The 17,122-nt window shown below is 38.0% G+C and overlaps 2 protein-coding genes across 10 annotated transcripts in view; one reads left to right on the top strand and one right to left on the bottom strand.

Moving 5' to 3' along the window:
- The window catches only part of VRK2 (VRK serine/threonine kinase 2), a 44,965-nt gene extending 37,384 nt beyond the window's left edge, over positions 1-7,581 (top strand). For 7 of the 8 annotated variants that reach the window (XM_085218549.1, XM_085218547.1, XM_085218550.1 and 4 more), the window contains 3 exons: positions 3,640-3,813; positions 4,133-4,303; positions 7,068-7,581. In XM_085218549.1, coding sequence (XP_085074675.1) covers positions 3,640-3,813; positions 4,133-4,303; positions 7,068-7,295 — 573 coding nt within the window. In that variant the 3' untranslated portion in view covers positions 7,296-7,581. Of the gene's footprint in view, positions 1-3,639; positions 3,814-4,132; positions 4,304-4,916; positions 5,189-7,067 lie in introns of those variants that run through there. The other variant, XM_085218548.1, reaches the window with a different exon arrangement.
- Positions 6,472-17,122, bottom strand: part of FANCL (FA complementation group L) — a 28,573-nt gene continuing 17,922 nt past the window's right edge. The window contains exons 8-14 of one of the 2 annotated variants that reach the window (XM_010706359.4): positions 11,678-11,828; positions 9,949-10,032; positions 9,287-9,332; positions 9,116-9,197; positions 8,215-8,342; positions 7,828-7,899; positions 6,472-7,384 (exon numbers count right to left, since the gene is read on the bottom strand). In XM_010706359.4, the coding sequence (XP_010704661.3) occupies positions 7,378-7,384; positions 7,828-7,899; positions 8,215-8,342; positions 9,116-9,197; positions 9,287-9,332; positions 9,949-10,032; positions 11,678-11,828 (570 nt within the window). In that variant the 3' untranslated portion in view covers positions 6,472-7,377. The remainder of the gene's footprint in view (positions 7,385-7,827; positions 7,900-8,214; positions 8,343-9,115; positions 9,198-9,286; positions 9,333-9,948; positions 10,033-11,677; positions 11,829-17,122) is intronic. The other variant, XM_010706358.4, reaches the window with a different exon arrangement.

Below are 17,122 nucleotides of genomic sequence, written 5' to 3'. Positions count from 1 at the left end.
AATACACCATGTTTGTTAATTCCTGTTTCCCCTGGCTTTGCTAAAAAGTGGGATGTCAACCCTTAAGGAGGAAGAACTGTCATGAGTCCTTTTGACCTACAGCCTCTCACTTCAAAGCAGTAGGTCTGCAGAGAACGATTTACTTTCAGGATAATGGGGAAGTCGAGGACTTTGTTCACCAATATCTTGAAGACAAGCCTGGATGCCAGGTTTTTCCTTCTTTCTAGATTAAAAGCATAGCTACCTTTATTAGTGAAAGCATTTAATTCATTTTCTTGCTTTCAAACTGCTCTTTGTCATTTGCCTTTACACTCCTGCAGCCACTAATGTGGAGGAGTTAAATTCTGGGATTTAACTATGTTATCAGTATGCAGCGATGCACTAACACGGAGTTTAAAAACTGACAGCTAATAGTGTTATGTTTGCCTTTTGTACTTCTAAGTCTGAAACGATACGGTTAATAAAACCTTATTTTAATAAGTGGAAATCGGGGTAATTAGTGGTCTTACTGGACTTGCTGTGAAATGTCACTCCCAGCATACCTCTGCCTTGAAACTACCCGTATGCAAAAGCCCTGTTTCTGCCTGTGATGTGTGTGCAATAAGACAGGGTCAGGGTACCATTCATTTTTAATATTTCTGGTGAACTTTGGACCAGCACAAGTGTACGTGAGCCAAGAATGCAGGATGCAAACTAATGTGACTGATAGGCTGCTAGATGAATGGTGATTCAAGTATCAGTGCACAGATGGTTCTGATTTGCTGAGTTTTGTAGCTGCTGCAACTGAAGACATAAAATATCCTTCTAGTCATAAATTAGCTCTTTGGAAGCAAAACCTTGGCACCAGAGCTTTACAACCTTCAATTAGTGGGGAAAGAAGTATTTGAATGACTGTGGTATTGACATCTGTAGGCCTGCATAGTAATCATTCCTAATAGAAGAGAATATCTGTTTGAGGGGGTTTTGCATGGCTAATTAACCACCAGTGAGAATATGTAATTTTTTCATGATCTCCTGATTGTCACCTTTCTCTCATGATACAATTACATTTTATTCTAGCTAGTGCCTCACAAACCAATTGTCAGCACTATTTACGTATTACGGAAGGCAGGACAAAAGTTCATGTTTAATAAAAAGGCACTGAGTTTTGATCCTGGTAATTACAGATACTTATTTTAGCAGTTTTATTGACTTTTCTGGTTTTAGCACTTTTGTCTCTTAACAAAACCAAAAGCTGTGTCAGTGACAGAGTTTTCCTTGCTATGGCTGTGACTGTGTTGTCCTCACTCATTTGAGTCCATTTTTTTCCTCCGGTTTGTACCATTCTCTGAACTTAACAGCTATCTGGCAGTTCAATTAACTAATCTCCAGCTGATCCGATTGGATCTCTGGTTCACACATCTTAGATTTCTTAGAGCAGGATACCAAACAGCTAATCTGTTCATCTCTGCCTGGCCTAAGACTTGTACCATACGGCGTCAGAAAAGGTAAAAATTCTGGACTGTAGAACTCGCAAACAGCAGGTGCTGCAGTGACAGCATAAGCCTTCTTCCAAAGCCATGGATGGATGTATCACTTATTAGCACTCTTGTGGCCAATGAGGTAGATCCTAGCACCCATCGTCACATCTTCAGAGAAATTTTTGATGTGACTGCCTTGCTTTTTGGAATAAGAAGAATGCTTAAGGGCCATGTAATTGCAGTAGAGAGGGCAGGTAACTGAACCTTCTCTGGTTTTACTGCTGTTCTTAGACAATCCAGTGTTCAATCCAGTAATCCAGCACTGGTGCAGTTTGGTGCTGGAGTCCTGGCAGCACGGTGGCAGGCAGGCACTTACTTTCCCTTTGCAGCTCCTCATGCTTACCCTGCTCTGACTCCTTTCATTCACACCTCTGCATTCTCTTCCTACCTTCCCTTTTTTCTCCATTTACTTCTCCCATTAAACAGGCAATCTAAAGATAGAAGGAGCCACTACAAACTGGCCTGATTCCTCACTTCTGAGAAGCAGAAACTAAATCTAGCTGCCCTGTCTGCATCTACCTGCAGTAGTTTTGTACAGGAAAGAGGTGAACTTGGGTTAATTCCCATCTGAAGGCCAGTAAACACCCAGCACTGCCACCGAGGAGGTTTTGTAACAAGAGCTGTCCTCGAAGATGATGTGAAAAGGAATTTTTATAGAATTTGAATTTTAAGGTTTAGCTCCCTGTGTTGCACATTAATTTAATCTTGAGATGACATTAAAAGTGTAACAGTAGTTACATCCATGTTCCTTGTTTCAGTTGCACATTGAACAGATGATAAAACATTAATTAGGTTAATTCTCAAATTTGTTTACAACAGTTTTTGGCACTGGATAAATATTCTCAGCTTTCTCACCTCCACTGAAAATGCTAGAATTAGGGCCAAATGAAGTATGTAAGGCCAGCTTGACTACTTGTTAGATACTGTAAGCTTCATGTTGGAAAATGATTACATTAATACCAACTTGTCATGTTATTAGTATGGAATTTTTAGGCAGACAACAAATATTTCCCTAAGTGCTGTAAGTTCTGTACTGGAAGTGATTTAGTCATTTGAAGTACGTGTACGTTGTGAAGGCAGCAGACGTAGCTGTCAGCAGGATTAGCAGTTCCTGCCTGATGCACCATGGTGCCGAGATGCAGAGAAAACAGCTTGGACCTCCAAACTGAGAGAAGTGTCAGGGTGGCACTGAGCCTTGCTTATATAATGAGGTTTCTCAAGGCTATTGACAGCATTATGTCCTGAGGTAGAGTGCTTGAAACTGGCTTCAGTTATTCAGAACAAATACACCTTTGTTTCTAAACAATAATTTGCACAGATCTATAGATGTGTTCTTTAAAGGTGTTTTGGATTAAACTATAGGAAGTGCCCCCACTGGCACTTCCAACAGTATTTAGCTTGTGCAATTTCTATCTCCTATATGTATTTAGTTTGCAGCATGCAAAAAGAAGCATATTACTTCTTTTCTAGCTTCTATATTGAGACACAGCTGCTGCACATAGGACCATATGCAAACATTGCAGTTACAGAGTTATTAGGGTGCCAGAAGTACCAAAGGCATGTGGCATACAGCCTGTGTTTTGGCTACGTTTGTCTTCCAAGTTAAAAAAGCCAAAAACAGACATCACTTGATACGTAGCGCTTAGATTAGCTCTGGGAAAAACTTGTATTAACTCAGTGCAACTGTTCACCACGTAATCCCAATTACATTCTTCTGAAGTGCAAGACTTCACTTTTTAAATTTGATTACCTGAGTTGGAAGAGTTCCTATCTTTCAGTTGTCCATTTAACTCACTCCACCAGTATGAAATGCTCTCAGCTCTACTTAATGATACAGACAGTGACTTAGTGGCCTTATTCCCAATAAAGGTGATTAGTAAATATCTTGAAAGGTGTAACTCGGGTGTAGTTTGTAGCAGACTTCCCAAATACAGCATAGCTGTAACTTCATACTGCTTGAAAATGGCATTTATTGGTAATTAAAATGCTGAAAAGAATTATTTAGAAAGACTAAAGCCCACTCTCATTCTGTGTTCTCAACACTGAAGCTAATTTTTTTTTCTTTTTAAAATACTGAGGCATTCTTTGCTATACAGACCTGCTGACTGTTCATCAACAGGTTCGCTTACCAAAGCCTATGCCAAAACCAGCTCAACAGAAGCAAAAAAAGATGGAAAGTGAGGAAAACATCTGTCAAGACAAGGCCTGGAGTCGAGCAAGAGGCAGACTGCTCCAAGATGAAGAAAAGCCAAGTAACTTACACCGGACACTTCCCCAAACAGAGCCTCAGCAGGTGAGGATTTTGACGCTGCAGTAATGCATGGTATCTCCTGGGAGGTCACTCTCTTAGCTTGCTGGTCACCTTTTGGAAGGGCCAGAGAGAAGAGTGCTTGAAAAAAGTCAAGCACTGAGTCATGAACACCAGAGGTGGGCAGGCACTTACTGGCTTGTGTTATTGGAAACTTGCAACTTTGTATGTTGTACCCAGGTAAGAAGAGCAAAATAGGCACACTACCTGTCTCAAACCTGACAGGTAGAATGCTGGAATAGTACCTCTAATTGTGAAGCCTGCTGGTTTTTCTTCAGCATACAGAATTACTATATGTCAACAGGTTCACTTACCAAAGCCTTCACCAAACCCAGTGAGACAGAAGCAAAAGATGAAAGAGGATGCCTCTACGTGCCCAAGCAGGCCCCAAGCTCAGATAACACACAGGAGATCCCATGCTGAAGAGAAGCCTATGAAACTGAACAGCACCATTCAGGAGACTGACCCACAAAAGGTGAGGAATTTGCTGTTAACTTAGAGCAGGCATGGCACACAGGGAAAGAAAGATGAGCTTTGCAAAAAATGAGTTTCAAAATAACTAACAGCACTACAAAAACATTAACACAAACACTGAAAGTTTGGCATATGTTTTCATACAGCTCCAAATTAACATTTGTTGTATATGGTTTGGTAGTTAAAGCACTGTCCCAGTGTGCTCCCCAACAGATAAAAGTGCTGGGGGAAAAAAAATCATCTCCTTCTGTGGCCCTTATTGTTTTTTGTTTTTTTTTTTGGTAGAAGCTAACAGCACTCTTAATAGAGTTCTTAAATTCTGACTTCTTAATCTGAGGATTTGAGAAATTAACTAATTAATCTCACTTACTGGTAACTAATAAATAAAAGGATTGAATGACTGTGTCCTGTCTTAGTCTTCAACCATCCATTTCTACAGAAAGAAAAAAGCAGATCAAGGTTTTACTAACATTCCAACTTAGTAAACATCCTCTGTCTTTTAACAAATTCAGCCCTGTTTATCTCCTTCACATGTTGTTTTTCTATGAGGACAATTTTGAATAAGCACAAAAATGCAGCTTTATTATTAATCCAAAATTATTTGCTTCTGGCAGTCTGCTGATTGCTGCCTGGAGCCTCCAGTACAAGCTAGGAGAGAGAAGCAGAAAAAGCACAGCGGTACCTGAGAGCAGGAGGCAGTAAAGTGGTGAGCAGAACGATGTTTGGAGATGTCTTGGCTGCTAGCAAGGTAGTCAGACTCTGAAGGGTCTCCGGATTTCTGACACAATGAAACTTTTTTCTTTGAAGACATGGAATGCAACTTCAAAATCCTCAGATGGAAAATTTTTAAAACGCTAGCAAATAAAAACAAGTAGTGCTCACCCAATCTCTGTTCCTCCTGTGTGTTTTGTATGAAGGCAACTTTCACTTGCTAAAAAAGCAGCAGATATGGAAGAAGAGACACACTCAGTTTTCCATGATGACATGGGAGGAATAAAAGAAACCACTGGTATCTTCGTAACATTCCCTGCTCACCTAAACAACTGGACTGTGGGTCTTGACATGGGAGATTTGTGTTTCCCTCCCCTTTGTGGGAAGAAAGGAGAAGTACATTTTAAATAACTGGAACTGATCCCCAGTCTTATATTTGGATTATATGTTTGTTTCGATTTTACTATTCTAAAAGAGAAGCCACTGTTGCAGTATAACAGTGCTGCATCTATATAGAATGGCTTTGTAGCTACTACTGAACTGAGTGCATTAAAGGGAAGAGTTAAAATGCTGCCAGATTAACAACTTAAGATATTCAAGTGAGGAACTGGAAATGGGAAGAAAAAAAAGGGCAGGATTGCCTTAGTTTCATATTGCAGACTTCTTTTTAATTTTTTCCATGTAACTTAGGAGATTGGTACAGAAAGCTGTATTTCATAGTAGTGAGGTTACAAAACTTCAGAAGGATGGTTCGAGTACCAGGGTGGGGGAGGGGGAAAACAGTGGCTAATTCAGGAACTGGAGTGATGAGTCTGTCTGTCAAGTGTTCTCCAGAGAGCAATTCCAAACCCTTCAGTCAGACAGCTGCCTGGAGCAGCTAACTGCAGGCACCTCGCTCCAACTTCAGCGCTTAGAATGGTCATGCTGCTGTTCATAGTCATAGATGATGCAGTTAAAGGTTCTGTCTCCATGGTTTATCTTCTAAGAGAAGTACGTTCAGAAAAACATCATATGGCTGGGACAATGACAAAAAGAGAAGAAAGAAGCGGGTCTGCTTTGTATGATACTGCTAGAAGCTGTTAGATACAAACAAAAAGGAGAAACAGTTCTGTGTCACAAGGGGAGCGCTGGAGTGAGAGGAGTAGGACAAAAAGAGTAGGTTGGTTGTGAGAGACGGGACATCTGGCAAACAGAGAGGGTGGAAGGCAGAAATAACGTCTAGAAAGAGTACGGAAGTGATAAAGCACAGAATGAAGAAGAGCTACCTTTATGTTGGACATCATAGTTATCTTTCTATGAGATGGGGCCTAGCTTTTCATTAAAGGTAAAAGAAGACATGTCTGTCATTGAGAGAGAAGTAAGGCTGCTGATAATGAAAACACGAAATTTCTACTAAAATTACATATTGTGAGTGTATGTAAATTTTTCTAAGCGATGATGAAAAAAATACAGTTTGCATGAACTTTGAATTTTTGTTTATTTGAGAAACAAAATAATAGTGTTTGGGGGATTCATTTCAGAGATGAAGACCAAAGGAGTATACTAAGGGTCCCAGTGCTGCTGGAGACCTAAAGAACCAGCTGCCCTGTCCAGCTAGAGAGAGGAACACGATGCACGTTTGTGCTGCATGTGATAAACCAGAAGGCAGCCTCACTGTAAAACACAAAAAGTTACACAAGTTGAAGCAATACATCAAACGTCAGATTATTTTCCAGGTTTCCAGGCTTTATTCACAAGAATACTGTAAAGACTTCAATATATTAAACATTTGGCAAAAAGAGTTAAAGATAGACAAGAATTTCAGCTGTTCCCTTCAGGAATAGACAAAAATCTTTAAAGGGTGTTTAATCAAACTTGTAGTTATGCACTTAATAAACATCTGCAAACTCAAGAGTTAAGATTTGGTCAGAATTGTGTTTCTTTCTCTTGGATAACTTAAATACCTGGATGTTATCTTTCTTTGCTTGTTGGCTTGGTTTTTATTTTTAATGCATCAGATCTCACTCATGTAAATACTAAGGTTGTTGTTACTGTTTTTGTTTTGTCCTCTGCAGAAAGACACAGGAAGAGAATTACCACCACTCAACCCCCAAGCATCATTCTCGGAATCCAAAAAGAAACTAGATCAGTTTTTAACTACATGTCACCCACTGTCTTTGCAAGAACCTGGTCTTTCTGTATCCACTATATTCAGGCTTGCATTTACTGAAGAAAGATACCGCTACAGTATAGCTATACTTGTGCTTTTGTTTCTGATATTACTTTCCTTGTATTTTCTTTGATGTCACCATTTCATTGTCTTCAGTGTATCGGCGTTCCCATCATGGTGTTTTTCTCAAGGTTTCTTCATGGAAGATTTCAGTGTCAGTGGCTTAGAAAATAATTTTATGAAATAAATGTAAATACATACCCTTTAAAAGCAGGTTCTTTTAAACCTTCATGGTCTGCACCAAAGAGTTGTTATGTACTGAAGTACCGTTGGGGGTTGTTCTGTACTATGAATTTGGGGGTTTTTCATAAATGAGTTCTTTGTTACAGACAATTAAAAAAAAATCATGTAAGATTGCAGCATGGTATTTATTTATTTTTAACACTAGTATGTTGATATGAGTTATAACAACATCTTTAAGGATTTTCTGAAACAGCATAGTTAAGTACTATTAAATGCAAACTTTACTCAGCAGGATAAAGAGAGGAAAAGGGGAAATAAAAGCTGCAACTGCTGTTCAACAGAAGACTGAGATAAAGGCAAAAAACTGTAAGGAAGTAACCACACACTTCATTCCAGCTCCCATTTTCATCATACTTCCTTACCTTGTTACAATATGGACATTCACCAAAGATGACATTAAAGCTCTGTCTGCTGGAAGGAAGACCTTGTAGCCACTGCAACACAAATAATATCAAATGTAGATTTTAATTTACTTAAATTTAAAACACATCCCTTAACAGAGTTTTGCAAACTTAGTTCATCTGGGATGCATCTGACACAGTGCATGTCAGGTCAGTCTGTATAACCACACTGTGAGGAAGGTTCACCTCCACACTGAGCTTGTTTTATTCAAAGTGTTCTGATCACAGGAGCTTTTCTAGGAACCCTTATGGGATTTTGCTTCGTCTGTAAACGTAGGTGTGCAATACTTGTTTTTTTATGACTTGCCAGTCAGTTAACAAGCAAGTTTGCCCCATTAATTACTGTACCTCATACAGGCATGCCTGATGAAAAGGTTGTCCGCATCGGGGCTCATCGCACACTTGATCTGGCGTGGTGCCATGGAGGCGATAGGCATAGCAGATCCCACAGTCCTTAGTAAAATCCTGAAAGCACACTAGTTTAGGTTCAAAGGGAAGAAAAAGGGCTGAGACAGAGAAACATTTTCATCTATTTGGTTTTTGTTTTGCACCTTTCCTTATTTAGAATTACTAGACATTTCTGCCTTCGACATATTTTTTTTTACATTATGGTATTAACAGTGAGAGCAGTTGCCAGATGTAACCTAGCAGTCCTGTACATTTTATCCTCACTGCATTACATCTAGTTTGACAAGCATTTTCATAGTCGGGCCCCAGCGTTTCTTTTTCAAACACAATGATTTGTCATTACATTTAGATATCAGAAACGAGACCTTGCAGTCAGATATTAATTTAAAATTTCACGAGTGAAAGCCAAGCTGGTAATCCAGTGTTACAGCATTGTCAAAAATTAATTCCAAGTTTATTTGAAATGCACCAGTATTTGGATGGCCTCTTGTCCCCTGTAAGCAGCTCTACCTAATTAGAACGTAAGTCATCAACATCCATAACAGAATGTTTGGATTTTCCACATCTCATTAGCTCCTCTGGAACTTCCTCTTTCCCTTTTAATAGTGAAACCTATTATTAATTGTCCTGCTGCTATGAAGGCCACAGGAAAGCGTGCACCTCAAATCAAAGGTTAACAAGTACTGACAATTGTTGCTTGAAGTTCAGAAGTCCTTATGACAATATATTACTCCAATTACCACTCTTCTAAGTCTCTTACTTTTCCTGGCAGTTATAAAATGACCGTTTAGATTTTACTTATTCGGAAATAATGACTGATCATTAACAAAAAACAACTTACACTTTTTTCTAACACGGCACGAGATGGAAAATCAATTTCTAAGAGGTCTTTCAAGTTTTGTAGTAAACTAATTTCTGGATCCCTGCAAGCGGGAAAAAGGGAGAAAAAAGTAAATGCAAAGAACAGCAAATACCATTCTAGTTTCAAACCTGTATCATTAAAGGTGCTTACCACAAGTGCATGTTGTTGTTCAGCTTAGTTCTCAAAGGGTTAACCACTGCAAACAATATACATACATAGTTATAATATCCTTATGATCCCCTTCTATCCCTTGCTCAATTCTATCTCTTCTATTTCAGGAAGTCATATTTGTTGGTGATCATTTTTTTGGTGTTTTTTTTTTTTTTTTTTAAATTAAGGCAACCAACTCAACGATTGCCCTCAGTTTTAGAAACTGATCATGCTAGCATTTAAAACACCATACTGATAAACCATACTGATAAATATCTGATTTATTTCGCTTAAGAAGTTGGCAAAAAAGCTGTGCGAAGCAGAGTGAAAGACTACTTCCAAACTCCACTAGGACATATGCAGTAATTATTAACTTATTTATAAAAAGAAAATCGTAATAAAATATAAATAGGACTGCATAATCATCAACAGGACATAAACTGTGTTAGGAAAACACTAGGAAAAAATGGCACTCAGCAAAACAGCAGGCTGCAGATTTATGCTGTTAAAAAAGTGTCTGTGTCAAACCCTCCTGGACACACAGCCTAGATCCTGGCTCTACTTAATGCTGACCCAGGAGCCTGACATAGCTTACTCTGATGCCTGCCCACCGGAGAGCAGATTCTAGAAGAGAAACAAATGTTGCCTGTCTGCTGCCTTACCGTGATCTGCTCCAAGGAAGTAACACTCGGGGAGCATCTTTGGATGCCTGGGATCCACCTCTATGTTCACAGAAACATTGCTCCCTACAGGAAGAGAGTCAGACATAGGCGAAGTTTTTCTTTGCAAGCAACTACTTGAAAACAGAAACATTAACTTAGAAAACAGTTATAAATTAATGAATTCAGACTGCTTTTAATTCCTCCAGATAATTGGAAAGTTGGTACAAAACATTCAATTCCGATGGACTGTAATTAAAAATAGCAACTTACTAAAAAAGTTACATCTTGCATTTCTCCGAGAATATCTTAACCTTAATGCCTAGACTTCTGAATAATCGAATTGAAGCTAATGGTGTAATCAATTTGAAATCTTAGTGAAATTCTAAAGGCAGAAGAGATTTAATTGTCAATTCTACTTGTCCTTTTGAAGTCCACAACAGTGTACAAGGCCTCGACAGCATACTCCTGGACTGAGCCAGCCGCAGCATATTTCTCAAACAGCAAATATCTCCCGTTCTGTGATAGCCTAAGAACCCCAAAGGATTTGCTCAAGAATGTTCTGGCTCCAGGTTAAAAACCTTGCAGCACATTCTCTAACACACAAACAAGTGAAATCCAACTTTTTTTCCCTAATTAACAGGTAGTTAGGCTTGACCTTTTTGAATAAATTGGAATGAATTAAATTGAAATCTAGTCTTAACTGATCATCTGTGACTGAAAACAAAGGCCTCAAAGCCTTACACTGCTCTCCACTGATCTGAACTTTTTGAGGCTTTCCCTTCCTTTTCATTGGTCTTTATCAGTACAGTAGTACAACCAAGATAAAGCCAGCCTGACACCAAAAATGTATTATCCAATCCACTCTGCTCTAACCAGCTGCTGACCTTCCCAGTCCCTCCTTCTTCCTCCCATCACCCCCAATGAAGGAGCTGCCTCAGCACCCCACCAGCAGCCTTCCTTCCCCACTCTGCAGCTTTCAGGGACAACTTAGATCTACTTTGGTCCATTGTACGTTCTCAGATCTCTACAGTATGCAATTGGAATTTTGGATTTAAGCTGAAAATCAGAAATCTTTTCAAAGATAACATTTTCACCTGTATTCCTAACCTAAGACTTTGGTAAGTTTCTCCTCTGCGAGTACAGGACTCCTTACTCTCTCTATATATTAAGACCTTGAAGTGCCACATGCCAGCATATGAATTAAGTTAACAATCTGAAAAAGTACCATTGTATGCCTCTAATTTCCTCTCCTCCTTTCTTTGTCCTTTCCTGCCTCTTTAACCTCTTTTCCCCTCTTTGGACTACACTAATTCTCCTTTCATTCTTCCAAGACAGGAACAATCTAAAACAGTCTACTGAAAAACTGGAATTTGTGAACAAGATCAGGGATTCTTCGAAGCTCTGTTCTACAAACACTGATTTTCTAGAGTTGTCATGCAAGTTCTCCTTATTCTTAATAGTTACGTGCTCATAATGTGGAAATGAAACTTACATTTTGTATTTAACAGAGAACTGCTAACAACTTCATAAACAGGCGTAGTGTTCAGTGGAAGTTTGCTTTTAATACAGAGTAAGTGTTGTGTTTTACTTTTTATTTTATTTTTTTTTAAGTCCTAACTTTCTTTTTCCAGACTGAAAAAAAAAAACCACCATCTGATAAGCAAAGGAAAAAAAAAAGCATGCTGAGTTTACTTCTAAAACTCATGCATTCCTTGCAATCTTTGTGTACCTATGGCAATCCTTCTTGATGTAGCACACCTGGCTGGATTTTCTGGCTCCAGCACCCACGTCTTCCCATCAATTTCATCCATGGTGTCCCAGAACTCTTTCAGTGATTCTAATGCTGCCAGGAACTGATTATGGATGTCTACCAAGGAGTCCTGGGAAAAAAAAGAAATTTAAAGATTTTACGTGGTTTCTACCTATAGCAATATAGAATATTAAAAAAAAACAACTGGCATAATTTAAGCAGCATTAAAATCTAGTATGCATCCACTTAGAGTATGGGAGAAAAAAATGCTGGACCTTATATAACAACACTTTATTTTTTTAATTGAAGCAACATAAAGTAGACAACTATCTTCAGTACAATTTCTCTAATCTTGGTACATCTTGGTACTTCCAGCACGTTGTGATAAGTATACATCATAACTGATTTGATATTGTTCCATACTCTTTTTATATTTTTATTTTTATTTTTTTTTTTAGGAAACTGCTCTGAAAACTGGTGACAACTACAAGGTAGATTTTAAAAAAGCTATGATATGTTGCTAAACGATGTTATAACAGTCTCAAAATTAAGCAGCATAAAAGCAGGGACATAACATTATATTTCAAACCATGCAAATACTGTAAGAGAAAGAGAAACCATGCAATATTCAGAGGATTACACCCAAAGGATTTCAATATTTGAGAGTGGAATAGGCAGAATAAAAAAAAATAATCATTATACAGGACAATATAGAGAGCAGCAATGCAAAAGAAGTGTTTTAAATATCGCTGAGCAAAACAGATGCCATTCTTCTAGAGGAAATTTTCAAAATAGAGAAAATATTTAGGAGTCAAGCTTTCAAAATGCAGATGCCAAACGGTACAAAATACAAAGATGAATTCAGGGAGCCAAAGAAAGAGGTGAAGAATGCAATAGAAAGCAAGAGTAATATTCCATCCATGCTCTGATCCAAAGTAAACTTGAGTCTGATATAGGATGGAATGAGCAGAGAAGCCTGGAGTGTCATGAACAGGGCCCAGAATAACAAGCACTCCAAACGTGGCTTCACGTGGACACAGGAGGCTAGGATTTGGGAGTACTGAAGGACTACCTTGAAATTACTCACACAAAACACAACTGAAAAATCAAATGCAGGAGTAAAAACAATGACAGAACATTGACAATAAGGAGATGGAAAATTAAGAAGATGTGACAAGGGTCACATTTCAGATATACTTTACTTTGGCCCAGGAGCCAAACAAGTTCTGGGTGTGAAAAAGAAAAAGCAAATTAAATACTATGTTCTAAAGAGGTATTTTTCTACAAATAACACAAAGCATGCATGCAACACTCTCCTTTAATCTTTGAGTAATTATGCTCTTTCACCAGAACAAGAAGTAAAAATTATATATATATTTTTCTGAGATGAAAAAATGCTTTTTTATATAACAAGTTCTCATATTTTATGCACACACATTCCAGAAAGAAACAGTGCAGCTTAGAAATGCTACATTCCTTCCTGCTGTTATTAAATTAAAGTAGGAAAGCACTTAAGCAGAAAAGTGTGAATACTGCCAATCTCAAAACGTAACGCTTATTATCTTTAAAAGCATTTTGTTACTTTTATAATACCTGAAGTGATATAATAGTGTCAGTCACTTAACCACATCTTAGAGTATAATATCTTCATCTTAAGTACTATTATTTCCAGTATTTTAATAATTTTAACACAGTCCTGAAATGTGATCTTTTGTGCTCTGATGACACTTAAATTAATAGCATAATTTTCTGGTACTTGCAACAGTTGCTTTCCATTTTGATTTTTTACATTTTTCTATATCACATACAGATAAATCCTCTAATAATCATTTTTATCTTTATCTTCTGGGAATTCAAAGGGTTTCACTAGAAAAAAGAAACATCAAGGGATTATAACCCACAGATAAGTTTTAAAATCCAATTAATTTTAATACTAATTGTAATTTTTCAATGATGTTCCTTAAAAAGGTAGTTAAATCTTTTCTTAAATGCACTGTTCATTTGATCTTATTTGCATGCTTCATTGATGTTGCCAGCTGTCTCCTGCTATATACATAAATGCATCTATAGGTATTTAAATACATCACACGCTTGTCATGCAAACCACGAGAACTGTAACACTCCTTTTTAGTTGATTAACCAACTAATTTCAGAAAAGCATCAGGCAATAACCAAAAAGATTACCGTGCTTTTTTTTTTGTCTGTACTACACCAAGAGAGCTGTTAACAGCACCACGAAGTACAAACTCTGTTTCTCAGTAACCTCCCCATAAGCACACTAGAATTTTATTGAAATAAGTCAAATATTCTTTAAAAGAAACAACAAAAAACAAACAAAAAAACAAGACACCATTCACAAAATCATTGTTGGCTGCCCACCTGACTCTAAAAATCACTAGCAAAAGCAATCTGGTTTTACTCCACCCTCTGTAATTATTAGGTTTCCATGCCCATCAGGCAAAACATACATTTTAAAAATATAAAGAATCTTTCACAACAGCTTATAACAAAACAAAGATGATTTTATGTTTAAAATAGACCCTGCATATTGTTTATAAGTACAGAGGCCACTGAGTCTGTGGCTAGTATGGGAAGCTAATTAATAGCTACCAGAGGCTCAGAAATCCTGCTGTGAAGCCTCGATGCAGTTTGTCGTACAAGTGGATGTTACGGTCTTTTCTAACTGCATCACATGCCATTTCTTTTTCTACACAGCCAGCATCTTTCAGATTTTTCATAGTTCAGACTGTGAGTGTAGAAAGCAAAGAATACAATTAGTGATGACGTATGAAAGTGCAGTGTGATTCAGCACAGTCAGTTCTCTCTCCAGCCTCACCATATAGTTCTTCCAGGCTCTGTCAGACACAAGTCTGATGCATGCTCACATAACACATACTTACACAGTCCTTGGGACTGAACGGTTCTTGATTTGGAAGGACGTGATTCTGTGATCTGAACTTCTGAAAATAGGTATTTACAGAGACTGGGCTAAATTCGTTATTTTACAAGACAAAAGATGGAGGTATATCACTTTCACGTGACTGCCAAGGGACTCCCCATCAGTTTTAGAAATCTGACCCCTCTTTATCTTTTGTGATATCAGACTGTATGCATCCTCCATTCATTGCAGCCACTGACAGGACATGAATTGCTTATTCTGGTCAGTGACAATCTGGACCTACCTGGAGAGGAGCACATTCTGTTTTGCTGCTCCTGTTACTCCTAAGCTTCGAGTTTTCTGCCTGTCCCCCAACCAGCCTCACCCTAACAATTAGTCTTCTACCTAGGAAGAGTCTCAAGTAGTTCTGCAAAATTTGTTCCTTTTTCTACTCTCTGCATTCTCATCTCCATCCCATCACTAGTCCTCATGCTAATTCTTTCTTTTATTCCAACTCAAAACACTTCCCCCCCAGTCACTTCAATTAAATGAATAAGAAGGAACGGGGCGGGGGGGAACAAGTCATTCTACTGCTGGTTCTTATTCATAGAGCTAGAAACTCGAAAGAAGTGCTACATGATACATGACAAATTTCAAACGCCTATTCCAAATCCTGGATGGACTAAATACTGACCAAATAGCAGTGAGAATGCTCAAATTAAACACAGTGCATTTTATTAAAATATATAAAATCAAGAATAGAGCCTGGTGGGGTTTCTCCATTTTGTTCTGTTGAGTTCTTTTGCTGTTGATGCTAGGGTTTTTCCCTAATTCTTCCTAACATAAGATTTGCTGTCCCTTAGAAATACAGTAAAATTAGAAAGAACATAAGAGGAACAAAGCTTTCCTAACTGAAAAGGTAAAGTAGACTAAGCTATGGATGTTGCTATCTGCCTTTTGTGCACTCCCAGATAAAGAACCATTTAATAAAACGAGCAGTTGCTGGCTGGCAGTGGATCACCTGTATTATTTAAGTAATTTGTGATTCTTTAGATTTCTTGGGGCTATTATTTATTTCACACAAACCAAACTTCAACAATTTTCTTCCTCCTTAGCACAAACTCCAGTCAGACACAACAATCTGAAATCTTTATGAAGTGTCAACCATTTGTATTTTTTGTATTGATAGACACACAGAAAGCAGATCTGTGAAGCTCCTTTGCTAAAAAAAAAACCACACAACAAAATTATGCCATATTTTAATGGAAACTCAGTAAAATAAGCAAATAATCTCATTCATATTACTATACTTTCTGAATTTAGTTTTACTGCATTGTTGGCTGGCTGCATGACCTCATTAGTCATTAATTTCCACTCTCCTGACCTTCATGTAGCAAACCAGGTGGGCAATGGTCAGTATAGAAACAATATCCTGATGCGAGGGCAGCAGAATACAAGTGCACTGAAACTGCAGAACCACGCTGACAGTTTATACTGAAATCTGTAGACAGAACATTTATTGGGTAATTTAGAAAAAGAATATAACTGAAATAAGTAGATGTTCTTGCACTTGTCATTGAGAAGCACTCTGCATTTATTTGGCACTTGTAACAGTAGCGGCAGCAGCAGCATTGCCCTTGGTGCTGATTTCTTACTACTCTAAAATGTCTCCTCTGAGCCAGAATACACTGGCTGTTGCTGATCATGCTGTGAGACACCTGCACTGGCTACTAGGCTTGTCATGACGCACAAAACCCTACCATCTTCAGCTTGACATTGTGCAAGTTATAATTATTCATCCAAATGAATATGTCAGAGCAGCAGCAGCAGACCTCTCATCAGAGCAAAAGAAAAATACATCAAAACATTATCAACCCAGCAGGAAGACAGGGACCATAAGGAAAATTACCCATTTTTAATATGGATGCCATAAAGCCATGTCTATTATTACACCAAATAAAAAAAACAACAACCAACAAACCAGCCACCCAACAGCCCCTCAAGTTTAAAGTCCATGAGCACTGAAAAGAACCCCAAATAGGCAACAGCAAGGGGGGGAAAATAAAAAAATTAGCAAAATCAATTACCAGAAACCTATTTCTATTTCCTTTCACAAGAGTTTATAGTATAATAGCACGATTGCATATTTGTCAGTTAAGCCTTGTCAGTTTTTACATCAAAGATGACCAAGAAATATTAAAGTTCCATTAAAACTTCATAGTATTTTACTGGTAGATAAGTACAGCATGCTCTCTTTCCCTTTTAGGTACCAAAATTTTTAACCACTTGAGAACCTGCTAAAATCTGCTTCTGTTGTTGTTTCATCTTTATCTAAGTTTAACCCTTATCCTACCAAGATGCTCACTTTAATAGTTTCAATGCACTTTGAAAATAAGCACAAATTTCAATAGTGCAAGCAACACAAACATTCACTATAAACATTCTTTTTACCTCAGAAGTTCACGTCACACTCAGAAGATCAGTTTTGACAAAAGACTGTGCACATCTCCCATCAGAAAGCACAGGTTGTTGCTATTTGCCTCCAC

The sequence above is a fragment of the Meleagris gallopavo genome, chromosome 2, assembly GCF_905368555.1.
Source record: "Meleagris gallopavo chromosome 2, MGAL_WU_HG_1.1, whole genome shotgun sequence".
In the NCBI taxonomy this organism is placed as follows: domain Eukaryota; kingdom Metazoa; phylum Chordata; class Aves; order Galliformes; family Phasianidae; genus Meleagris; species Meleagris gallopavo.
The sequence above is the reverse complement of the archived record's forward strand: the minus strand, read 5'-3'. Positions and strand labels throughout refer to the sequence as shown.